Genomic DNA, 25,873 nt, shown 5'->3' with positions numbered 1-25,873 from the left:
GCCAGGACGGTCTTCCTGCAGGCGCTTCACCCCCGCCCCTGCCCCCGTGTGTCCCTGCTGCTCTTGGTTAAGCTCTGGACCGGGACTGAATAACCCTCCGAAGCCCTTCAGGGCCCCTCTCTCCCCTCCTTCCTCCTTCAGGACCCTCGTCTCCTGTCAGTTTCTCTCTCTTTCTGGCCCTCATTTAGTTATTGAGAAAATAACTGTGGAGTGACTCCAACGTGCCAGGAGCGGGGCAAGATGCCGGGGACACAATGGCGGGGACATGTTCACGGTCTCCAGTCCTACGGAGTCTGGGACCAGGCAGCACGGCCCCCCCCGGGTCCTTTCCACGTGCTGGTCCCACAGCCGGGACACCCCTCCCAACCTCTGTTGTCAGCTGACAGGTCTCAGACCTCCCCTGAGCACCTGCACCAGCGCCCACCCCATCCAACACACACGGGTCTACGGTTAGGCCCCTGAGGAACTGTCCTCACGGCATCTCACACTCTCCACGGCGCCTGCTGCTTGCTTGCTCCGTGTCTGTCTTTCCTGCTGGACAGGAAGGTCCTTGAGAGCCAGGGCCCAGCACAGGACCCACGCAGAGTAAACGCTCAACAGATACCGAAGAAATAAAGGGAGGATGGAAGGCTGGGGACTGCTGGGCTGAAGGGAGATTCTCCATAGACACTGCTACCTGCTACTCCACCCGAGGTCCCAGGACCCTCCCCGATCACGCGGAGACAGCGCAGCTCCTTTCCCCAGAGCCCGGCCCCCTGGCTGTGAGCCCGGAGCTGCACATCTTAGCTGCAGGCCTTCGGCAAGTCGCCCAGCCCACTCCTGCTGCGCTTCCCTCACCTGTAAAGTGGAAACAACCAGCACCCACCTCAGGGCTATCGATGAGATTAAATCAATATTTATACAGCATTTAGGTCTCTGACCGTGAGCTGCTGCCGGTCCTGTTGTCATTCCCCGTTAGTCCTGGCTTCCTGTTTTACTTAATTAGTAGTGCTACCCTCGGTCCTCTTTCAGGTTTTTCTCTGAATATGAAACTTAAACAGGTACTATTTTCACTAGGACTCTCTAAGTCAAAAAAGAAAAAAAATCATGCAGCGTATACGGCTACAGAATCACCCCAGCCAAGACCTCGAAGGAAGCGGGGGCCAACCTTGTGGGCCAGCTCCAGAGGCTTGCCTCCCTTGATGAGTATGCCGTTCTGGGCGGCCACCCCCGTGCCCACCATGACGGCCGTGGGCGTGGCCAGGCCCAGAGAGCAGGGGCAGGCGATGCACAGCACCGTGATGGACGTCTGGAACGCAAACCGGAGGACCACCTCTGCCTGGGAGATATGCTTGCTGGACGTCTGACGAGAGGAAAGAGACAGAGGCAGGGTGGGAGTTAGAGGAGGCACCACACGTAATTCTGATCATATGAGAACATTCCACTCTGTCGGGGCCTATATGGGAGTAGTATCTAGAGAAGAGTGGATACATGTAACTGATTCACTTTGCTGTACAGCAGAGAATGACACAACCATGTAAATCAACTCTACTCCAATAAAAATTAAAAAAAAAAAAAAAAAGAACATTCCAGTGCAGGTGGGGGACCTGAACTGGCGTGATGAGCTGGGCTCCAGGAGACACGGTGCGGCCCGCTCTGCTTTGCAGGTATCGCGTGGTTCACTTTACTGCTCCAACCTGATCCTACAGGCTTTCCTCAGGGAAAGGCATCATGAGAGGAGAGAGGCACGTAAAAATCCCCGATAGGGGAAGAGCACAGGCTCTAGAATCGGACCACGTAGGTCTACATCCTGGCTCTGACACTCCGTGTCTTAGCTTCCTCACGTACAACATGGAGGTAATAATACCCAGCTCACAGGTTTTTGTAAGGATGAAATGAGGTAACACACATACAAATACATACAAACATAAATATACACAGTACAACACCTGACGTAGTAGGAGAGAGGAGTCTGAGAAAGTATAGCTATTACATTACCATTATTATTTTTATTATTATGAAAGCTTAAAAAAACTATAGCTCTCCAAGGAATCAACTCTAAGGTAATAATCATGTAGGAAAAGATACAAGGATATTTCTCACAGTGCTTTTTCATAAAAGGAAAAAACTGGAAACAACCAATGGGGGATTGGTTAATTAAACTGCAGGTATGGTGTGCATAATGGAATATTATGCACATGTTAAAATGATGATGTATACATATTGACATGGAAAGATATCAGTAGGATTGCTGAATTTAAAAAAACAAGCATAAAATGGCATGTGTTGTGATTCAATTAGTGCAAAATTATCTGCCTATATCTCTAGATAGCCTTTCAACAATACTGGAAAGATGTTCACCAAAGTGCAGAAAAGTGCATATAGGGATGGGATTTGGAGCCATCTTTATTTTCTTCTATTTTCCACCACTGTTTCCTTTATAAAAATCCAAAACCAAAAAAATACAGGTCTCCTTCCCAGTTACCTGGTGACACATATTGGTATGATTATTTGCATCCTAACATCTTGAGTTACCTCGGTTTATCTTTCAAAATGGCTAGTATCTCTGGAGAAAAACTGAGAGATGCTGTATTCACTTAATTACAGTAAAATGCATGTTTTCTAAATCGAGGATATAGACCACAATCTCTTTAGATCCATCTACCCTCTATTCTTTGACTTTGAGAGGCAGATTCTAAAATAAGCTACATGATTAAGGGTCATTCAATTTTCACAGAAACAGTTTGATTTCGGTAGAAGGACATGCTGTTTAACACATAATGTGATTTTGTAGAGGTAAGGATGAAGTGTTGTGTTGTGTTTTGTTTTGTTTTTAACCTCCAGAGATTCTTGTCAAAATCACACCTGGCATTCTGAGAGGAGTGGGGTGGACTTCCAGAGGTTGACACGAACCCTGTCCCTACAGATGACTTGTACAGAGCAGAGTGACAACAATGTCTTAAAGGAACATGCAGTACCTCATTTGTCCGCATCCTCCCTGATATTGCAGATAAAAACAAAAGAAGTGAAAGTAAGATGGAAAGGTAGGGAACAGCAGGAAGCCAGATATTCCAACTTGTTTAGGATTGAGTTTCCCACAGCCACATGCCAATGAGCTGCTCTCCCACAAAAGCCAAAATTTTTGGCGGTCAGGTGCCATAAGAGCCACCGGCAAATTCTAGGAATACAGTCATAGGCTACTCTTAAGACACTGAAATCTCCCTAGAGGTCAGAAAGTGTTTCACTTGGACATTTTAAGATAGGAAATTTGAGGGAGGAAAATCATATCTAAGTGAATGACAAGTACACCAAGAACATATGATATGCCTTTAACTACGGATAAAAAATTTTTTAAAAAGGAAAAAATGATCTATTCTGTATTTCCAGTTTCTTATTTTATGGCTCTAAGGTAAAATACATATTAGACTGTGCTAAGTATGAGATATTTTAAAAAATAAGGTAAAACAATTGTTCTACTCACTGGGCAGTTATCAAATACTACTCCAAGTGGGCCATTAGCTTTTTATGTCTCTCCAGGTTTCTCCAACTCAGCACTATTGACGTTTGGGGCCAGATAATTCTTTGTTGTGGGGACCTGTCCTGTGTGTTGTAGGATGTTTAACAGCATCCCTGGCTCCTATCATACACACTAAAGGCCAAGCAGCACCCCTCCTCAGCCACGACAACCAAAAGCATCTCCAGACGTCACCAAATCAAAACCACTGCCAGCTGCCAATCACTGATGTATGTGAGTTCTTACTGCTGAAGCAGAAACGTTTTGTATTTTTTTTTGAATTTTGATAAAACTGTATTTCCTAAGATAGTATTCTTCGTCCACTTTTTAAACTCAAAGCTATATATTCCATTGCTTCATCTATAATGTTTAATAAATAATTATTAAAAAGCTATTAGTGTTACTTGGGAAGCTGCAAGGTTAGATGGTCTATATGGAGGTAGCCAGCAAAAAATCTATTTTTCTTAAAACTGGTCAAATAATATTATCATGCTATTGTGACTGACGTGACCTATCTTCTGTGATGTGTGCCTCATCACCTCAAAAATGGCCAATAGTGCAAAATGTAAATGCTTTAAGCATTACGCCTGAGAGCCAGTGGTGTTTGAAATGATCTAACCAGAAAGCAAAAGGCATCTTTAGTGAAAACCCGCAGGAGTTGCGTAGTTGCATAGCCAGGATTGTCCTACCCTGGCTGAGGCTTTGCTGCCAATAAGTGAAGCAAGCAAATGAGATGTAATGGGTAATTAAAGCCCAATGAATTTAAGACATGAAAAAATAGGATTAATGGCAATCGATTATTTAAAACCCAACAAGCACGCTGCCCACAGCGTTCAACTTACAGGGAAGTATTTCTGAACAACACCGAAATCGATAAAGCCGATTGCAATCCATACCACCAACGTCAGAGTTGAAACGATGACAATAAATGGGACAAAGTACCCACTAAACCGGTCAGCCAGTTGCTGAATGGGTGCCTATGGAAACAAAACACGAAGACCGCGGGAAATTACAATCTCCAAAGACACAAACCGCCGCAAGCATGGACAGGGACTGGGATTCCTGGCTCCCTCATTAACTACATTTATGAGTCAATCTCTCTACTCAGTAAAATCTGCCTGATTCTACGGGACTCTTGGAATAATTTCTAGAGAGAGGCAGCTGAAGTTATATTGCCTTTAAAATTCCTTCACGGGACTTCTCTCGTGGCGCAGTGGTTAAGCATCCACCTGCCGATGCAGGGGACACGAGTTCGAGCCCTGGTCCGGGAAGATCCCACATGCCGCAGAGCAACGAAGCCCGTGTGCCACGATGACTGAGCTCTGCGCTCTAGAGCCCGCGAGCCACAGCTACTGAAGCCCACGCGCCTAGAGCCCGCACTCCGCAACAGGAGAAGCCACTGCAATGAGGAGCCCATGCACCGCAACAAAGAGTAGCCCCCGCTCGTCGCAACTAGAGAAAGCTTGCGCGCAGCAACGAAGACCCAGCATAAAAAATAAATGAATTTTTAAAATAAGTAATAAATAAAATAAAAAATAAAATCCCTTCATTACCTTGGACATCTGAGCCTCTTCTACCAGCTTCACAATCTGAGCCAAGGTGGTGTCGTTGCCCACGTGGGTGGCAGTGATGAGCACGGAGCCGTGGGCGTTCATGGACCCGGCGATCACCGTGCTGCCGGGCTTCTTCGTGACGGGCATGGCCTCTCCTAGAGGTGGAGAGGAGACCAACGCCACGCGCTGAGCCCCGTCGGCATCCCTGGGGCCTGGCCAGGGTGCTGACGCCCACCCAGAGGGACGGAGTCCTCACCTGTGATGAGGGACTCGTCGGCCATGGTGCTGCCTTCCAGGACTCTCCCGTCCACTGGGAACTTGCCCCCGGGGACGACCTTGATGATGTCGTCACGCTGCACCAGCTCCATGGGCACCTGCTCCTCTCTGCAACAGACGCCACTCGGGTAACACTCGGGGACCGCGCACGGGAGCTCACCCTCCTGGCCTGTCACCCAGGTCGGGTTCTAGACAAACCGCCTGCTTTACACTGAGCGGCAGTAACCACTTTATCCGCCGTTTACAGACTGAGTCAAAACTGTGCAGCTGCTAAGTACCAGGTGCTGTCCTAGTTCCTGGGAAGCCGGCTGTGAGCAGGACAGCCGAGTCCCAACGCTCACGAGGGCAATTCTGTGGAGCTAACAGACAACAAGCAAGATGGTCCCGGGTCTTAAATAAGTGCTGTGCTGGCAACGATGTGACCGTAGGGCTTCCCTCGGTGGTCGCGGAGGAGGAGAGAAGTGGGAAGGCCCCATGCGAAGATGACATTTGAGCGGGACGACAAGAGGGCCCCATACATGGGGAAGGAAAACTCAAGAGAGAGGAAACAGCTAATGCAAAGGCCCAGAGGCGGGACAGAGGGGGCCTCTGATAAACAGGAAGCCAGCAAGCATGGCTGGAGGGACACGAGTGAAGCAGGCAGAACCCGGACCATGTCGGGTCTTGCAGGGCAAAGTGCAGGCTTTGGGCGTGAAGGTTTTCAGTGGGAAAGTGACGTAAGCCGGTTCGCACTTTCAAGTCAGCTCTCTGGCTGCTGCATGAGAATGGGCTGTAGGGGCAACAGCAGAAACTGACAGAAGAGTTCGGCTGTGGCAGCAGTGGCCTGGGCTGGAGACAGAGGGAAGAGATGCCCGGGAACTCTGGGGGGCGTGATGTGTCAGCAAGATGTGTGTGTGCGCTGAGCGCATAAGAGGAGCAAGCATGAGCTCTTCGTTTCAGTTTGAGCAACTGGGTGGATGAGAAGTTGTTTAATGAGATGGAGACGCCTCAGAAGCGGCCACGGGAGGGAGAGGGAAGAGAAGGAGTGGAGAGGAGATGAAGATCTCTGTTCTCACGTGTCAGGTCCAAGATGCCTACTTGACTTCCACGTAGACATGTCAAGTCGGGAGAGCAGGGAGCTGAAGACTGGATTCGGGCTGAGACTAGAGGTCAAATGGGGAAGCTGTCACAATATAGATAGGATCTAAAGCCTGAAATGGTACGAGCTTCCTCAGGAGTGTGCCTGGAAGAGAGACCTGGGCCCTGGGACACGCGCATGTCGGGAGGCTGATCAGGCGGAAGGGCCAGTGAGGGATGGGGGCGGAAAAGGAGAGAGCGGGGCCTTCAGGAGGGAGCACCCATCGCACCGCATCGCATACGGCGAGGTCGTTACCTAGACGCAGATACGTGTAAAACTCATCACGCCGTACACTTGGGATTCGTGTACTTCAGTGAAGGTAAGTTATCTCTTAATAAAAAAAAAAAAAAAAGGAGTATTTTAAAGGGACAGAAAAGGGGGTAGATGCTGGTGAGAGGCTGCAATGAGGATTAAATAAGAGCAGTGGTCGATTTGGTTCATGGAAATGACGTGATGTCTTTGGCAAAAGGGATCTCAGAGACCGGTGGAGGGACAAGGTTGGCTGGAACGGGCTGAGGAGAGGCTGGGAGGTGAGGAAACAAGAAAGCAGCCGAAGACAACGTTCAAAAGAAGTTCTGTGTGAAAGAGAAGAGAAAACCAGCAGTAGAAGAGCGTGTGCATTAAGACAGGAAATTGTGAATTGTGAGTATGTGTGAACTGTCTGCTAGGGAGAACGGTCCCACAGAGAGCGAGAGAGACAGATGGGGGGACAGGAGGGGACGACAGGAATAGAGTCATCCAGGGAGCGAGGACGGCTTTGGCAGCATCTCTCTGAAAGCGTCACAGGGACCAAATTTACTTAACTGTATATGTAACGTTGGCTCATGAACCAATGGGGAGAAAGTCAGACAAGCAGGGGCGTAGAGCAAGCGGGGCTCTGAGGTTATTTTATGCCTTCCTTTCATTCTACAAAGACTACATTTAAACTATCACAGAGAGAGGGTACAGATAAGCCACCTTACTTGAGAAGGAAGACCAGACATGTATGGAGTGCAGGTGCTGTGCTCGATATTGACATGAATCCTCCCCAAACCACGTGAGGTAGGTGACAGTCACCCCTATTTGTTCCCAGGTTGACCTGAGATGCTGCCTGTGGGCACCGAGGGCAGGGCCCGCTGCACAGTCAGTGCTGGTGACTTTGACCATCACCTGACGGACGTGTTCACTGTTGACCGGCCTCTATGTACCAGGCACTGTGCTGGGCTGGGGTTACACACAGGACAAAACTCTCAGGTCTATGACCTAGTAACTAAAGTCAAGCTGGTTTATTTAAGTTCAGTAATGGCCACAATGAAAGAAAGGGAGCACGGAAAAGGAGAGACCTTTAAAGGGGAAGCAGGCAGCAGCCTGAGTCTTGAGTGCTGGGAACAGATGTGTAAATCTGTTTGGTGGCTGGGGGAACAGTAAATGAAAAGAAGGGGAGGATCTCTACAACCGAGAATATCCTCTGCTTCTTTTTAAAGTCTCCCAGAGATGGAGACGCCCAGGCTCCAAAGCTCCCCTCCGAGGCCCATCTGCACAGCCTGGAGTTTACCGTCCACAGAGGTCTCCGCGGCAAGAGAAGCCTGTGTCAACGAAGGAGCAGCTGCTCCCGTAGAAAGGAGGTGACGACGGGGCTGTGGGCAGAGCCTCCTCTCCCATAACCTGACTCCTAAGCTTTAAAATGTTTGCTTAAAAATCGTGATTCTTGCCTCAAATGTCCACTGGGTGTCTTTCTAAGAAATCATTAGTGAGGCTCATCTCCGCTTCCTCTAACTTTGAATTTCCCCTTTGAATCTGAGTTAACCATATCTTTCTTACTCTGAACAGCTGAGTTTATGGGGAACAGCCCTCTAGGGGGGCAGGTGGCTCCTTCTGGTGAATTCCCAGTCGCATTTCTGCTTCAGAAGCTCATGTCCCCCAAACGCCAAGCTGTGGGAATACAGTTTTTTCCGAGCATTTCTTCAGCTCTGAGGGTTTCTGCCGGCAGCCTGCTCACCTCACCTGTCCCCTCTTCTCTACTCTCCTGCCTCATCTAACACAAAGCAAAAAGACGAAGAAAAAACTTACAAGAGAAGGGCCACTGGGCTATATAACATGTATAATTCCGTTTTCCTAGTTATAAGAAACAGAACACTTCAACGTGGGAGATTGGGGACCCGCTGTGCAGGCCTCAGTGTCAAGCACACGCACACGTACGATGCATTTCTTTAACATCTGACGGTCATTTCGTGCATTCAACTAGTGAGGATCTGAGCGCCTGCTACGTAGTCCCAGGACGACTGGAGGCACCAAGGACTCCAGGCCCCAGAGGACAAGGCAGTCTGACCAGGGGACAAGGGGTCAGGCAAAGGGGAAGGAAGAAAGGCATTGGTTGGAGGGTGGGGGGGTGGGAGAGTGCAGGGGCGCCTCCTCCTGGGACCCGCCAGCGGGGTGGCCGGGAGGAGACGGAGGGACGTCAGGACCAGAGGCTGAGCCCAGGAGGCACAGGCGCAGATGCCAAGTCTCACGTGCGCGTCTAGGGATGCGGACTTTATCCTAAACCTCCGAAGGACTGGCAGCTACAGAGTATCAGATCCGTGCCTCCAAGAGCTGGATGGTTTGCATGTGGAAAACATCAGGAAAGAGACAAGGCTGGAGCAGGAGGCCAGGCAGGGGCTGTTGCGGGGCTTTCGGGGAGAGAGCCCGGTGGCCTGAACAAGCACGGCAGCAGTGGGAGGGGCAGCGGCCGGGGCCACCAGAGCTTGTGGAGCCGGAATCAAGAGGACGGAGACCAGCTGTGTGGACGAGGGAAGGGAAAGGGTTGCAGAGGACGGCCACTGAGATCTGACGTAGGTTTGGGAATGAAGACACGAGGTCAGGGGACACAAAGACAACAGGGCCAACGCTGAAACCCCGACTATCACCCACATTTAAGGAATGAGGGGCGCGAAGAGAGTGCACAAAGGGAAACGCAAGTAGCAGCTAGGGAAGAAATTACCACTGATCATCTACGCAGATGCTCCTGTCACCCAAGACGCCGGGCGGAGAGGAAGGACACGTGCCTCTGGCAGAGGGACAGAGGGAGGGACGGGCTGAGTCCCTCTGAAAGGAGCCAGCTGAGGCGCAAAGCCCCGGTGGCCTGCAGGGGGCGCCGCAGATCTGTCCACGCCAGCAGAGCCCAGGCCCTGCAGGAGGCTGCCTGGGGCCCCTGGCACAGCACATGCCACGTTACAGGAAGCGAGAGAGCGGCCCTGGCCCTGGCAGGGCAGGTGTGACCACGGCCCCGAGCACCCCGTCAGGAAGGTGGGGTAGGAGTGACCACTCCCACCTTTCTGACGGACACGAACTGCAAAACACAGGAGGGGACCCAGCTCCAAGCACGTGGCCTGTCTCAGGCAAAGCCAGAAGGAACTCTGGTCTTCTGGCTCCTAGCTTAAAAAGTGATACCACCACACGTGATGGCAGAAGCCAGGCACACAATGTGGGAAAGAACCGGGAGATGCCAGGTGTGGCCCCGCCCTCCTCCCGCATCGTGGCCGGCCTGAGCCTTCTGGCAAAGACCCGCATCTCCTTGTACTCAGATCGGTGGAGCTGCCCGGGGGGTTGGCATCCTGCCGTCACAGGCCCTTCGAAATGAAAGGCAGAAAGTAAACGCAGCTGTTCATGGCTCAGTCCCCAATCTGAACGTCTGCACAGCTCAGGCACTCTCATGTCATTAATTTATGAGGAAAAAGGCAGCCAAGGTACACAACCATGAGAGCCACCAAAGCGGTCACAAGCCAGCCGCACTGTCACACGGGCTCCTCCCGGCCAGGAGACAGGGCAGCGGAGGCGTAGCAGGAGGCTGTGTCTCCAGGGGCCCAGCCCCCCTCTGCTGCTCACCTGCCACGGACTCTGGACAAGGTACTTCCCTCCCGAGCTGGGCGCCCGAGGATAGGCGCCCCCTCACGAGGAAGCCATCAGGGTTACATTCGATTATCTATGCGCAGTGCTGGGTAGCATACGTGGCACACGGCTAACTCTCCCATCTCAGCCGTCCCTACCATAATTCTGATTATTACTTAAAAACCAGTGTGCAGGCAAAGCCGGTGCTGCTGGGCTTGGTCAGCCTGGGCCTCGGAAACTTGCAATCCTCACGTCTCACTCACTTGCCCACGGGCTCGACAGAGGTTCGCCCAGTGGCCCTCGGGAAGGAAGGGACCCGCCTCGGCCTCAGGGGCCTGTCTCTCGGAGACACAGCTAGGAAACCAGCAAGAGTGTGATGGACCGGCGGGTGCACAGTGGGAGGGGCACCGATGGTTGCTTCAGTAGTGGGAGAGTTTGGAGTAGGTCGTACCGGATGGTAAGAATCAGCAGAGACGGGGACACTGGAGATAGTAAGAATTCGACAGAGGATGGCTCTAAGCAGAGGCCCCGGCGGGGGGATGCCTCTTCTTCCACCGGTGTGGTGGGGAAAGGCAGCTTTGCAGGCTGAGTGACAGGAAACTGATGGGTTTCCCATCACAGTTTCTATTCTCAAGTCAGAAGTGAGATCACAGGCTAAAGGGGAAAGTGGTGGGTCCAGAGAGATTTCAGGAATGCGAGGGAGGCCTAGAGATAACCATTGCCTAGAAGAGGAAAATGAGTCTGACCGGAGAAGCACAGACGCCTTAATTTGTAAAAATGCCCACGTTATTAAATACGCTTTAAGAGTGTAAAGAACACGGGCTCTGCAACCAGCAGCGTAGGTTCTGTCCTAATTCCACTACTTAATACCTGTGTGACCCTGGGCCAGTTGCATAGCCTCTCTGAACCTCAGTCTCTGCATCTGTACAATAAGGGTAGTAAGAGTCCCTTCCTCATAAAGCTTTTTCTTGGATAGATTAAATGCAAACAGGTTAGTATAGCATCTGGCAAACAGTAAATGCCATGTAAGCCCCAGCAATGACGACAGTGAGCGTTATTGTTTTCAACGTCTGCCAACCTGATAGAGAAGAAAAATAGTTCTCCCATTTTTATTCTTTGGCAAGTTGAACCCCTATCTCTCAGCCTGTGCAAATCCTCCAGATCCTGGGGGCGAGACCCAGCTCATACTCCATGTTCTGTGAAGCTCTGCTTGACCACCACGAGCCTTCCTCTCCTAAGTTCCAGAAATACTGCCTGTACCTCTCACTCATCATCTAGCAAACATACACCCCCTTGAACCCTTGCTCATCTTTTAGTATATAAAGGCTTTGTTTACGTAACTGGACTGAGACGGGGCATCTTCCTAACATGTACCGTCTTTGCCGGCCCTCACCAGGTCTAGTGTCACGTCCTTCACACGACAGCTGTGCGATGTGTAGCACACAGGGCTGATCTAAATCGATCAAGGACGTGTGACCAAGACAACCCACCTGACGATTAAGTTGTCCTCCCCGAGGGTCACGACGGTGGCTTCCGTGGCTTGTAGAGACATGAGTTTGGCGAGGGCTTCTGAAGTTTTGCTCTAAGAAATAACCGGAAGGTAGAATGAGAGCGATACTAAGCTGGCCTGCGCAAACCCAGACCATCAATCACAAGGCTGGTGTTAGAGAAAACCCCGCAAGAAAAGGCTGCCTCCGTAACGCGGTCCCTCTGCACGCCTGAGGGCTCTCCCGGGATGAGTGTCACTCACTGCCCGTCAACACGCAGCCGTGCCATCCCCGTGCTGAGTGTACAGTGCAACTGAGTTCTATGAATTACATTTCAGATTGAAGAAACAATGCCAGTCTGTCCAATGACTGTTTTCTTTTAGGTTCGATTTAATTTCTTTCAGGACCTGAGTCCCACTCTCTTATATTAGGATACATTGAAATCTGGGAACAAGGCAGGGTGCTAAAAATGGCACGACCCTATGGTGGAAATGTGGATTTCTAGGCTAGGAAGCGACACACTCAGTTATGTACCAAGAGGTTCGGTACGAGCTCTGACCCGAAATCCAGGGTTCTTTCCACTGCACGATGCATCTGAACACAGGTTTTAATAATTAACCAGATTAGCTGGGATTTCAGAAGCAGAGACCAGTTTGGAGATTCGTGGTCAGAACACCTAATTATACGTAGGCTTCATGTTTCTTTAAGCCTTGCCCTAGATTGTATATGATTAGTAATTCTAAACATGGTGCTCAGATAAATTAAGGCTTGTGTTACTGAGGAAACAGTTCTTCCTTTAACCTGAGGCTGCAGTTACCTTTGCCACGTGTTCCAGCCACCGCCCCAGGGCAATGAACACGAAGAGCATGGGGGGCGTGTCAAAGAAGGTCACCGGGCTCCTCTCCGCCTTCTCGGCGATGGCCACCACCAGGATGACGAGGGAGTAGACGTAGGCGATGCTCGTGGCCAGCACGATGAGCACGTCCATGCTGGCCGCCCTGTGTCTCAGAGATTTGTAGGCCTGCACGTAGAAGTACCAGCCCCCGAGGAACTGAAAGGTGGTGAGGGAGAGTGACCTTTGTGACAAGGGCCCTCGGGACTGTAAATACCCTGGGCTCCCCCTCGACGCTGACATGACCTTTTTCCTCCATAAGTGATGTGTACGAAATGTACTTCCTGATTCAGAGGACTTCTGACCACAGGAGTGGCTGATCCAGGGAGACCTTTAAGACCCAGAGCACTGGACAACCTAGATGTCCATCAGTAGGAGAATGCTCAAGATGGTGAAAGAAATCATGGTGCGTTCATACTGTGGACAGTGCTATGCGGTCCCTGAAGACAATGTGCTAGGCCCCTAACTGCTGATGTGAGAGATGTACACAGTACGTGGTTAAGTGAAAAAGCCAGTTATAAATCAGTGTATCTAGTATTATCCTATTTCGGCCAAAAAAAAAGCCTGTGTCTATAGTATGTGAACATATACACACACATACATATGCACGTAAATATGTGTTTTTTTCTATGCAGATGAAGATCTGGAAAAACCAAATTGAGGCTATAAACACTTGCCCCCAGATAATCCTAATTAATATTAATTAATTCTAATATTAAGTCAGGAGTTTCATTTTCTATTCCAAAATAAATGGAAGGCACACTTCCCACTAGAAATACAGCTAGCTACTTAAGGCGGTCTCCAGGGCAGAAGTAACACGAAGCCTGCCCCTTTTAAATTGTGATTCCTCAGGACCACGTTTCAGTCATTCAAGCCAAGACGTGGAAGAGAGCAGCATGAGTTCCAGGGTGGTCCAGCTGCTGCTTCTAACATCGAATTCAGCTGAACAATAAGCACACAAGACACACTGGATCTCCAAGCCTTGCCGCAGGGGGCTGCTGTTCCAGGGGGAATCTGGTCATCTGTGGAACTGCCCATGTTAGAGGACGCCCCCCAGCTGGTTATAAGACAAGAAAGCAGCAGCTGGCTGGGTGGTGGGAAAGCGGCAACGAAGCTGCACTTGGAGTGCTCTGAAGGGCTGTGCTGGCCTAAGAGGACAGAGCACCTGCTGGCCACACACAGGCACGCTGGGCAGGTGTGCCCACCCCCCGATACGCACCTGGACAAAGGTACACAAGATAAAGAAGACGAGGTTCAGGATGGACAGTCCCGGGATGATGTTGTGGTCCAGCAGCATAGACTCGTGGGGCTCGTGGCTGGGTATCAACATATAGATCATTAAACCCATGACGGGGATGCCAAACACCAGGCTGCACAGGAAAGACTTCTTCCACCTGGAAAGAAACACAGCAACACCGACATATCAGGTACCGCTGGTCACCTGGCTTCTGGCCCCGTCCCCTCCCGAGGACTTGGTTTGAGACTGGCCTCTGCCACATGTCTGGGACAGACCAGCAAGGGCTAAAGTGAAAGCAAGGCTCTCTCCCTACATCGGCCATCTGAGGGGAACATCAAAGGTCTAAACTTCACTGCAAGGATGCTCCAGAGACGTCTAGACACAGCCCCTGCCTGCCCGTGGCTGACGTGGCACCTGCAATCTACAGGTGAGGCAACCGGGGTCCAGAAGCTGAGAATTCAGCCCCAAAGAGGTGGACCATCCTCAGCCTGTGGCTGCTACCGCTCTTTTTTCAAACCGCAAGCATTTATAGACTCCCAAGAAAAAAATAGATAAAAGGAACATTTCATTAGTATAAACTTATACATTCAACTTTTAAACTATTACTTAAAACAGAGTCAGTGTGAACAGTGCAGCTGCCTGGATGAAGTTTGAAATCGGGGTCACAGGTGACAGCCATGGTCTCACATCAGCCTCACCATCCACAAAATTCCAACCAAGCGCTCGTGGAAGCTGTAGGAGGCATAGCCTCACCGCTGATCCGGAGACCACGGGCCTGCGAGATCGGAGTCTCACACTCCCAGGCCCCTGCCTCCAAGCGCTCGTGGAAGCTGTAGGAGGCATAGCCTCACCGCTGATCCGGAGACCACGGGCCTGCGAGATCGGAGTCTCACACTCCCAGGCCCCTGCCTCCAAGCGCTCGTGGAAGCTGTAGGAGGCATAGCCTCACCGTTGATCCGGAGACCACGGGCCTGCGAGATCGGAGTCTCACACTCCCAGGCCCCTGCCTCCAAGCGCTCGTGGAAGCTGTAGGAGGCATAGCCTCACCGCTGATCCGAAGACCACGGGCCTGCGAGATCGGAGTCTTACACTCCCAGGCCCCTGCCCCCAAGCCCCGAAAAGACCTCGCTTCCTACCCCACTCCTTTCAGACCGACAAACTTCCACTCACTCTTTGAGGCTCAGATCGTGTGTCCCCTGCTTGTTAGCTTCCCAGACTCCCCAGAACCCACCTGCATCATTGCTCACCCACTCTTCGCAGCCCAACCAAGGGCCCCTCTAAGGTAGGGGTGACACCCTATTCACCCCTAGCACCCGGCACAGTGCCCTGCATACAACAGCGGGCTTGTGTTTGTTGAATGAATGAGTGAACATCTGCAACAGTGAACGAGCTCAGGTCTCCTGCTTCCCGAGCCATTTTCTTTCCACTTGGCCGTAATTCCTGTCCTCGGATCCTAGATCTCGACCCACTCCAGTAAAGTCTTGAAATACTATAAAAGAAAGAACCCACTCTTCCCTTCCTCCCAACGTAAGTGCTGTCCAATCTGTTAGCGACCAGCCATAGGTAACTATTTAAATTAAAATTAGTTAAAATGAAGGGAAATTAAAAATTCACTTCCTGAGTCACACTGGCTGCATTTCATACTGGGCAGTGCAGACATAGAGCGTTTCTGTCACAGCAGAAGGTACCTGGAACAGCATTGTTTTAGAGGATTAACGTTACGAGGGTAAAGGCAACTAATTCAGCAGAAGGCGCCGTGGAAGGTGGAGGTAGCAGGGACACCAATTAGCACCGAGTGAGGTAGAGGCGGGCCAGGGGAGAGGCAGCCCTTAGAGCTACAGTTTATCTTCTGTGTTCTACCTACTGCTTTATTTCCAGCTTGTGGTCCAAGTGATGAGCACTGGGGTTCCTCTGGGCCAGGGAGACACGAAAGCCGATTTCCTTGTTATTAGAAAGAGGAAACAAGAAAGAAGGCACTTGGTTAAAACAGGCATCGGTAGAAACCATTTTACATCTTTGGAAATAAGAAAGTTAATCTAGGGCTTCCCTGGTGGCACAGTGGTTCAGAGTCTGCCTGCCAATGCGGGGGATGCGGGTTCGAGCCCTGGTCTGGGAGGATCCCACATGCCGCAGAGCGGCTGGGCCTGTGAGCCACAATTACTAGGCCTGCGCGTCTGGAGCCTGTGCTCCGCAACAACAGAGGCTGCGATGGTGGGAGGCCCGCGCACCGTGATGAGGGGTGGCCCCCGCTTGCCGCGACTAGGGAAGGCCCATGCGCGGAAACGAGTACCCAACGCAGCCATAAATAAATAAATAAATAAATACATTAAGAGAAAAAAAAGTTTTTTTTTTTTAAAAAAAAAAAGAAAGTTAATCTAAAACCGCCTCAGAGGACTGTATTGGTTTTTCCGCTCACGACTTCTGTCCCCACGTCACTGTACAGATCCCATCGGAGGTTCCAAGGCGACTGCTGCTCCTTCTGTGGGCAAAGGCAGCAGATGCCGGGAGGTGACTTAGCACACCCTGAGCTGATCAATGCTGAGTTATAAACTCGGGATCTGTGAGCTACGGACTCCCCAGTATCAAGAGTTATGTTGGAAGAAAGAGCATGTAAGGCCATCTAACGACAAATCCTTTACAACTAATACCAGCCTAATTACATCAGGAAAAGATGCCTCAGAGATGCAGGAATGGGGGCCAGACATTGGCAATACACCTCAGGTAAGAACAAGCAGGGGACTGCGGCGGGCTGGGCAGCTGGGTGGAGGCCAGCAAGGACTAGTGCCTCAGTTGACTGCTCTCCCTCATTAATGCCTTATCACTACTGTTCTGTAAGACCCGTGGGGTGGCAGAAACTGGATGCCCACTGAGCTTGGAACTAGGAGATCTGGGTTGGAGCACCAGCTCTGCAACCTTTAGCTGGTACCAGGGATCAAAGTCTCCTAACCTCTCTGGGGGATCTCTCCTCATCTGATAAAGAAGCTGCATTGTCTGCCTCTAAGATTGAGGCACTGTTATCAACAGCAGTAGCAGTATTTGCACCTCAAAGAGCTCTGCATGGCCAGACAACAGACAGCATCTCTCTTAACACACACACACACACACACACACACACACACACACACACACACGAAAATTTAAAACAACTTGAAGCCTGCTATGAGATGTTTAATTTCATAAGGAATTTCATAAGCAGTAGTTTCTGCTAAACTTCACCATTCGTTGTTATGAGTTCATCTTGCTCGGTTTTGACCAGATATCTTGACCCATTCAGATCACCACTAATGCTCATCCTCTCCTGGTGTGATATGATACAGACCTGAGAGAGGACACAGAATGTCTGTGGACAAAGTGAGGGAACGATGGGGGTGGGAGTACAGAAAACTACTGTGATTGATTTTCCAAAGGAGAAATGACTAAACTCTCCACCTGTAAAGGAGGCCTAGTATAGTGGTCAAAGGCAGTGTAATTCTTCCCAACACCAACATTCCTTTGGTCTGTAGATACGTGGCACAGATGTAAATATTACTTAAAAAACTTACAGTTAGGCAATTTTTTTTGGGGGGGGGGTGGTCACACTGCATGGCTTGTGGGATCTTAGTTCCCCAACCAGGGATCGAACCCAGACCGTCGGCAGTGAAACACTGGACAGCCAGGGAATTCCCACAATTAGGCAATTTAATACCATGTGCCAGGAATCTTGGCAATACTGCTGTTTCTCAGGGAATATCTGAAATTAAAAAAATAATAATGTCTTTTTCTCCCCATCTTTTTCTTACCCATTCACTGATTCCCCCTCAAATTATCTGATATTTTCTAAACGCTCACAAGTTGAGTCACATTATTTCCACGGGAAATCTTGCAGGATTTTAGATTAGGTGTTTTTTTTTTTTTTTGCTTAGCTATATTTTGCTCATTTTTCTATGATGATTATAAATCACTGTGTTTTAAAAGGTGGGTACAATAGTTTTTTGATAAATGATTTACCTCGATAATTTTGACAATATCCCGCGGACCGATCATTTCAGGATCAAACTTCACATGGGCTTTGCTGGTGGCAAGAGCCACAGAGGCGTAGGTGATGCCGTTTGTCCTTGTGAGCTTGGACTCTATGTTGTGAACACAGGACGTGCAGGTCATCCCCGTGATCTGCGGCAAAGATGACAAAGATCCCACTGACCCAGAGGATCCCACCAAAGGCACACAGGGAGCTGGGTTAACAGGCAGCCACCAGTCTGTCCTCCTTCCCAAGACGCTGGACTCACAACCCCCAGGTGCAAGATTTTCACCCCGGACATTCCCGCAGGAGCCTCGGGGATATGAACAGTGGTTCTTCCTCAACTCACGTACAGGCAACCAATCACTAAGCAGATGGCAAGGACCGAGGCCCCACTCACAGCTCTGCTAACAACGGGCTTTCACAGCACTCTACGCCCTGTGTTGGTTTTGCATTTCTGCCACCCCGTGCTGTGTGCACTGAGAAAGAAGTTCCAAGTGAGCCAGCCACCCCTGTACTATGCATGAGGCAAGCCGGACAACTCACTCTTCTGAGTATCAGTGGTCAGCACTTCCCAGAATACAAATTAAATACAGACATGAAACGCCTGAGCATGTGACGACAATACAACTATAGGACACTGTAATAAGAAAAAAAAACATTGTTCAAAAAGATGTTTTCACCTTCCCCACTGATTGTCTTGCTCTAGATTTCCACACCATAGTGTGCGCAGAGATGTGCACCTCGGGCCCTGGAGGTCTGACCCAGCGAGTACTACACCGTGCCCCTCTGCACACACCGAGGCCCAGCCAGAGCAAAGGATGTGCTCTGCAAAGAACTCCACTTCTCAGGAGCTCAAAGTGCCACGTGTGTCCGCAGTACTTTTTCTTCAAACGTTTACTTACCTACCGCTAATGGCAGTGACTAAACATAGCAAGGAAGTTTTCACTTCGGTTAACAGCATTGTTCAATTCCTCGTGGATTCCTTCCAAGTCTCCTTTTATTTGCACAAAAAGAGCTTTGCGCAGAAGTGTTTGTGAACACGGTGTATTTGAAATACTAGAGCTATCTTCTGTCCTCGATGGTTTGTTGACTAGTGCCGCTGGCAAGAGTGGGCAGACGGGAAACAATACCAGCGCCTCGTCCCTCCGCTCCCCAGCAGCCCTGGAAATAGCACCACCCCCAGCGTTCACCCCGGACTGAGCGCCTGGGGACACTCTGGTCACCAAGTACCTTGTAGACACACCTGTGCCTACAAGGTGGCCCCGACTGCCTCGCTCACTCCCATCCCGTCCCGGGGCCGCGAGACGCCTCTGGCATTCCAGCTTCCTCTCGGCCTCACGGGACGTGTTCCTGTTCGACTCCCTCGAGCCACAAGCTCAGGGCAGCTGCCGTCTCCAATTCCTCTTCCTCCAGCGCCATTGCCTCCTCCTCCCGATACCCTGACACGCCTGGCGGGACCTGTGCCTGCGACTTTCTGACATAGTGGACATTCCTTCACAAAACGAGCAGGTCCTTGTCACTGGCTTCAAAGGAAAACCCAATAGCAACGAACAGGATACATGCAAGAAGGGGGAACGTCCTGACCACAACCCCGGTTGCCGTCAGAAGGCCTCCGTGGGCTGTCTCAGGCCTGCACCCCCTGGCCCCTGCTCCAGCCCAGCCGCTGCGCTTACAATCAGCTCGAGGTCGCCGTCTGAGCCCGCGCAGTCCTCCATCACCTCTGCCTTGAAGCCCAGGTCCTGGATGAGCTGCGCTATCTCCAGGGGCTGGATAACTTCCGGGTTATACTTCACCTCTGCCTTTCCAGCCATCAACGCAACCAGCACTGAGAGAATCCCTGAAACCAGCAGGGCACAGCTGGAACACTCCAGGCAAGGCCTCGGGGGATGATGTGTTCAACATAAGCTAACAAAGAAAAACCTCTGCCCCAGAAGCTTCTAGAACAGTGGTTCTCACACTTGGCTGTGCAGTAGGATCACCTGGGGTGGGGGCAGGGGGGAGGGCTTTTAACAATCACCTGACTGGTGATTAACTCTTAACCCAGACCAATTAAATCAGAATCTCTCAGGGTGGATACCAGGCATCTTTTTTCCCCTTTTTAAAGCTCCCCAGGTGATTCTCACACTTTGTTGGGCATATGACTCACCTTAGGCCCTGGTTAAAGCAAAAACGCTGGTTCAGTGGGTCTGGGGAGGGTGTGAGGTTCTGCAGGCCTGCCCGGCTCCCAGGCATGGCCCATACTGCTGGCCTGGCGGGCGCCGCTCTGAGGCAGGCTCTGGGGGACACAGGTGTGGGCACACACCTCAAAGCAAGGGACACAGGTGCGGGCACACACCTCAAAGCAAGGGACAGTGTCTGCAGCAGGCAACTGCTGTCACATAACCGGTGTACTTTTTTCTCCACTTCCAGACACAGGAGAAAAAAATCACTTTCAAAAGTGGTTTTCCATACTCTTCTTCAGTTTTTAATCACTTTCAGGAAAGAAAAAGAAATCCTGCGGACTATCTTGCTACCACTGTTGTTTAGTTTAAGGGGGAAAGAAAGGCTCATTCACATAAATGAAAGGAATGATGTGCTTTAGAAAGAATGTCATAAAGGATAAATATGAGGGATTCAAGTCGGGAAGAGAATCATGGGCCCTGTGAGACACAGGTTAGCTTTTGAGCCGCCAGCCCACAGGCGACAGAGGAGCTCCTAGGACACCTTGGTGTGAGAGCCACCTTCTAGAGCGCCAGGAAGCTGCAGGCTTGATGAGCAGGAGGCGGGAAACATGTTATCCTTGAGCCGGAGCAGAAGGACCCACGTACGGAGCCACGGGAAGAGAGAAGGTGACCCCGGAGGCCGGCAGAGTCACGGTTAAGGTATTTTCCAAACAAAAAATTGGGACAGGATTTTCGCTGCACTCTCAGCTTTAAGAAACCAGATTGGTGGGCTTCCCTGGTGGCGCAGTGGTTGGGAGTCCGCCTGCCGATGCAGGGGACGCGGGTTCGTGCCCCGGTCCGGGAGGATCCCACATGCCGCAGAGCGGCTGGGCCCGTGAGCCATGGCCGCTGAGCCTGCGCGTCCGGAGCCTGTGCTCCACAACGGGAGAGGCCACAACAGTGAGAGGCCCGCGTACCGGGGAAAAAAAAAAAAAAAAACAGATTGGCAATGTCGTTTAGAGGACAAAACTTTGGCATTTCCGCAACACGCTATGATTTACAATGACAACAGGACAGAATGCAGGCTATTTATGTGTTTGACCGTAAGAGGCTTTGGAAGGGAAAACCACAGACTACTACCAGGACAAGCTAGTTGGGGAGGCCACCCATGACAGTACCTTGACCTTTAAACTGGATTCCCCATGGCTAACTTACTCAGCAATCCATTTTATCTCAAACTAAGTACTTCTTAAAGAGCAGGACGCCAACTGCCCCAGAACATTAGACGAACATCTGTCCTGTCACACAATGAGCCGCTGCCAGACGATCAGGGCTCCTGATCAATGCAGTCAGTGGAGACGCCCAAGGCCATCTCGTGCCAAGGGCACACCGCCCCACGCTGCTGACCGTGGCCTCCAGCAGTCTACACGCTACCACCCACAGCAGCATCCCAGCTCGGCGCGGTGGAGACCTCTTACCAGCTTCTTTCTGCAGGTTCCTCTCTATGTTGGACACACAGGACGCACAGGTCATGCCTCTGACCTGTAGAAAGCATTTCTGCGGGGCCACGGTTTCGGAGGCCCGAGGGGACTTGGACACGAGGCCGGGGTTGTGGTTTGTAGGGAGACCCCCGGGCTGGGGAGTCCCGTTCTGCACGGACACAGGTGCACCAGCCGCCGTGTGCCCCGTGGCGCTCCCAGCACTGTGGTTCCCAGCGTGGGTGCTGGAACAGTTTTCTAGGATAGAATGTCACAGATCATTCAAATTAGAAGAATGGATAATATTTTTTTCCGGAACAGGAGGCTCAAGCTTGACAATGTTCAGATGAAAGTTCCTGGAGAAGATAAAGGGGGGTTGGTGTTTCCATCACTGTCTCTCCCTCCCCACAACCAGACGGAGGCACTCGATTCCATACATAGGAAAACACGCCGATACTGCAAGGACGGAATGTTCTGGGTAGACGAATGCTCTAATGAGACAATGATGGTAAAGCAGTGGTAAGAACGCACCAGGCACCCTGCTAAGCACACGTCTGGCCTCCTTTAACTGTTAACATAGCCCTGTGGCAAGTACTACTACCATCCCCATTTTACAAGTGAAGAAAAGAGTTACAAGAAATTAAATGCTTTGCCCCAAACCCCTCAGGTATGAAGCAGGGAATCGAGCTTCTACGCCTGGCCACATCCTGGTTAACAGAGGTCCTCTCCCTCCCCATGAGAATCAAAATGCCCCCAAACACCTCTATTGAGTCGCTGGCCCTTTTCTCGTCCTTTGTCTACGTCCTACATACATTTTGGGCAGGAACCCTTTGTAAGCTGTACCCACTGCAAACACTGGCTCCCAGTCTGTGGTTTGCTTTCTCACCCTCATCTAACGGTATTTCTTTTGATAAAAGAAGTCCTTGACGTTAATGAAGCCCAACTTAGAGTCAACTAAACCAACTTCAGTGGTGAGTGCATCCTGTGCTCTATTAATAGATGTGTCCACCGCCACGCTGAAAATATCCATGACATGCTCTCCTGGCACCTCTGTTATTTTAAATGAACCTCCACATTCAGGCCACTGATATACTTCAAATTAACTTCCGTGTAGGTCTGAGCTGATAGCCAAGGGTAATTTCTTTCCATTTGGACTTTCAGTAGTCCGGCTCCAATGATGAAAGTTCTCCTTTCCCCACCGAGTACCAGGGGTCAGGGAGCAGACATCTTTGGGGGCCATTACTCCACCCACCACGCATATATAGACCAATGTAACTAACCATCGACCAGATCAAGATACAGAAAATTTCATCACTCCAAAAAGTCACAGTTTTGTGATGACACAAAATACCTTGAAGAGTATGTAGGAAAAAATGACATCATTTGATGATGAACTCTCCTTACTTCAAAGTCCACAGCTGCAAAACATAGAAGCTCATTTTCTGGAAAGTGCTAAAACTACTTCCACTCACTTTAAGAGTGCAGTCGATGGACGAAGACCCTCCAGTGCTCTGGCCTTACAGCCCTCCACCTTCTGGATGCAGAGAGCATCACCTCACCCAGCACAGCTCTGCTCTCCTGGACTTTGTCCTTCTTCAAAATGACTCCACCCCTTGGATGTCAGCTCTTAACATTCTAGCTCCCACCCCCACCAGACCCTCCTGCACCTGTCCAGCCCCTCCCTCTTTTTCCAGTCCATCACCACCTCCTGGATTCACTTGCCTTTCTACCCAAATATTGTTGTCAGCAATTTCAGTAGTATTCGTTAGACCTCCAGCACTGAGGTCTAACTCAACTAAATTCTGGGCTTCTGGAGATTGCTAAAAAAAAGTTTAAATAAATTAACAAAAACCCAAATAAGCCTACGCTACTGGGTCCTTTATCAACCTATGCCAACACTACGGGTGGGCATATAAATTGATTTGACTTTCTGGAAATCTATTTGACAGTATTATCAAAAACGGTACCTCTAATTGCTTGGCACTTAGTAGGGGCACAATAAATATTTGTGATGGAATGAAGTAATGCTGATACCCTGTGACCCAGCAATTATACTTTCAGATATCTATCACAAGGAAATAATTAAGGACGTGCACAAAGGAGAAACAAATCATGTAGTCTGAAGACTGTCTTCACGGACAATTGTATTTACAGTCACAACAATCCTATCAGTATTATTTACAATGACATCCACACAAAATAGATGGGAAGAATAAAGAGGAAACGAAGTTATGGTACACCCATATGCTGGGAGGCCATGCGGCCGCTGAACATGGTACTGCAGACACACGGATGGACCCGTAAGTTATGTTTATGATGCGTCACAGGGCGAAAAAGAGATTACAAAACTATGTATGATACAAACCTATATATTTCTATATAAAAATGATATAGGCTCTGGGAAAAGTCCGGATGAGCAGCTATGAAATGAAGAACACTGTGTGCATTTGCAGGGAGAGCATTCCAGAAACAGGGGACAGCCAGTACAAACCCTGAGGTGAGAACAAGCCTGGTAAGAGGAACTGAGTCAGGGCTAGAAAGGTGGTGGGTGAGGGAGCGGCTTAGGGACCACCATGAGGACTCTTCCACTCACAATACAAGACGGGATGGGCCAGGAGGGTCAGCAGTGCGACAGGATTGCTGTGAAAGCTGGTTGGGGACCGGGCTGGAAGGCAGGAAGCAGGGAGACCAGTTTGGACCCCCTTCCAGGATCCAGGAGCAGAGGACGGTAGCCTGCACCAGGGTGCTGGCCTGTCTCCTCCGCCTGGCGTGCAGTCCTGCCCTTTCCTGCCTGTTCAGATCCTATCCATTCTTAAATCCTATCCACGCCCAACTCCACGGTCACCCCTACATCATGTCCTTGGGAGCCCCACAAGCGGGTATTGGATTCTCTCCTCTTCTGAATCCCAAAAGCATCTGACCTACACCTTCCTTGTTACAACATTTATTCTAACCTGCCTTGGATGATACAAGGGGCCTCTGTGACCTGCTTCCCCGGGAGAGCGTGAACCGCTGTGGGCGGGTGCTGGACTGCCGCTGAGCACTTCACGGCAGCTGGCACAGGACCCGGGCCCCAGAAGACCCCCAGCACGTGCAGGGGTGAGGGAACCGTGCCCTGAAAGTGACATCACTCACTTATGAGGGTGAGAGGAACATGCTATACGTAACAGGTGAATTTTCCTCACTTTGTATTCATGTATCCCATCCACCCATCCATCCATCCATTCAAAAACTACTTACCATGCAAACAAGTGAAGAAATAACAGCTGCCTTCTACAACCAGGTCTAAATGTATCTTAGCTGTCAAGTAAGGGACTGAAACTCAATGCCTGTCTCTTGCCCGTATGCTCTCAGACCCTTTCCCTCCCTCCTTCCCCCTGCTCCACTACCAAGGGGCTGACCCCTGCAAACCACTTTTCCCGGGCTCCCTTGTCAACTGGTTTCTGATTAAATTTGGCACATGGAGGTAACAAACAGGAAACAACAGGACAGAAAGGAGGAGGGAGGACCCAAGTGTTTGCCATCTCTCCACCGGGGCCCCGGCTCCTGCCATAGCCTTGCCCTTGGCCAGTCCCCACCAGGCAAGCTCAGCCCCTGGGCTTGTGTAAACTAAACACCTGCCTTCCCTCAGACCCTCCCATCTGTGGGTGGTTTTCCTGTTTTTTTAATTTCCTGTTTTCCCTCCCAGTTCCTGTTTGGTTTTTCAGCTCTGTAATCTCTCTCAAGAGTTCCCTCCATCGGCTGACCTGAGACCCTGCCTGTCCCAGCCCATTATTTCCTTTCTCCTTCGTTTCCTTCACAAAAACCTACTGTGTGCTGGGTGTTGCGGAGTCAAAGGAGAAACAAATCACATGGTTTGAAGACAGTCCTCAAGGAGCCCCTGGTCAATCCAGAATGGCCGATCAAATACAAATAATGCCTTTTTCGCATTTAAGTGGCTATAAAAGACAGTCACCAGCACACTTATGGTTTATCCTAAATTAAGACTGCCAGGTAAAATACAGGTAAAATTGAATTTCAGATAAACAGTAATTTTTTAGTATGTCTCAAATACTGCACAGGACATACTAATAGTAAAACGTTACTCATTGTTTATCTGAAATTCAAACTTAACTAGGTATCCTGTATTTTTTTTTTTTTTGCAGTACGCGGGCCTCTCACTGTTGTGGCCTCTCCCGTTGCGGAGCACAGGCTCCGGACGCGCAGGCTCAGCGGCCATGGCTCACGGGCCCAGCCGCTCCGCGGCATGTGGGATCCTCCCGGACCGGGGCACGAACCCGCGTCCCCTGCATCGGCAGGCAGACTCTCAACCACTGTGCCACCAGGGAAGCCCGTCCTGTATTTTTATTTGCT

At 50.4% G+C, this 25,873-nt stretch overlaps 1 protein-coding gene across 1 annotated transcript in view; it reads right to left on the bottom strand.

Annotated features, from left to right (window-relative positions):
• Positions 1–25,873, bottom strand: part of ATP7B (ATPase copper transporting beta) — a 55,232-nt gene that overhangs the window by 10,001 nt on the left and 19,358 nt on the right. Inside the window, 11 exon segments of the mRNA XM_059996118.1 lie at positions 1,148–1,342; positions 4,336–4,470; positions 5,047–5,201; positions 5,303–5,430; positions 11,776–11,867; positions 12,590–12,823; positions 13,884–14,058; positions 15,766–15,842; positions 17,889–18,050; positions 19,575–19,738; positions 21,521–21,778. Coding sequence (XP_059852101.1) covers positions 1,148–1,342; positions 4,336–4,470; positions 5,047–5,201; positions 5,303–5,430; positions 11,776–11,867; positions 12,590–12,823; positions 13,884–14,058; positions 15,766–15,842; positions 17,889–18,050; positions 19,575–19,738; positions 21,521–21,778 — 1,775 coding nt within the window.

This window comes from Delphinus delphis, chromosome 18, assembly GCF_949987515.2.
Source record: "Delphinus delphis chromosome 18, mDelDel1.2, whole genome shotgun sequence".
NCBI lineage: Eukaryota > Metazoa > Chordata > Mammalia > Artiodactyla > Delphinidae > Delphinus > Delphinus delphis.
Note: the sequence above shows the minus strand (reverse complement) of the source record. Positions and strands in the feature narration are given on the sequence as shown.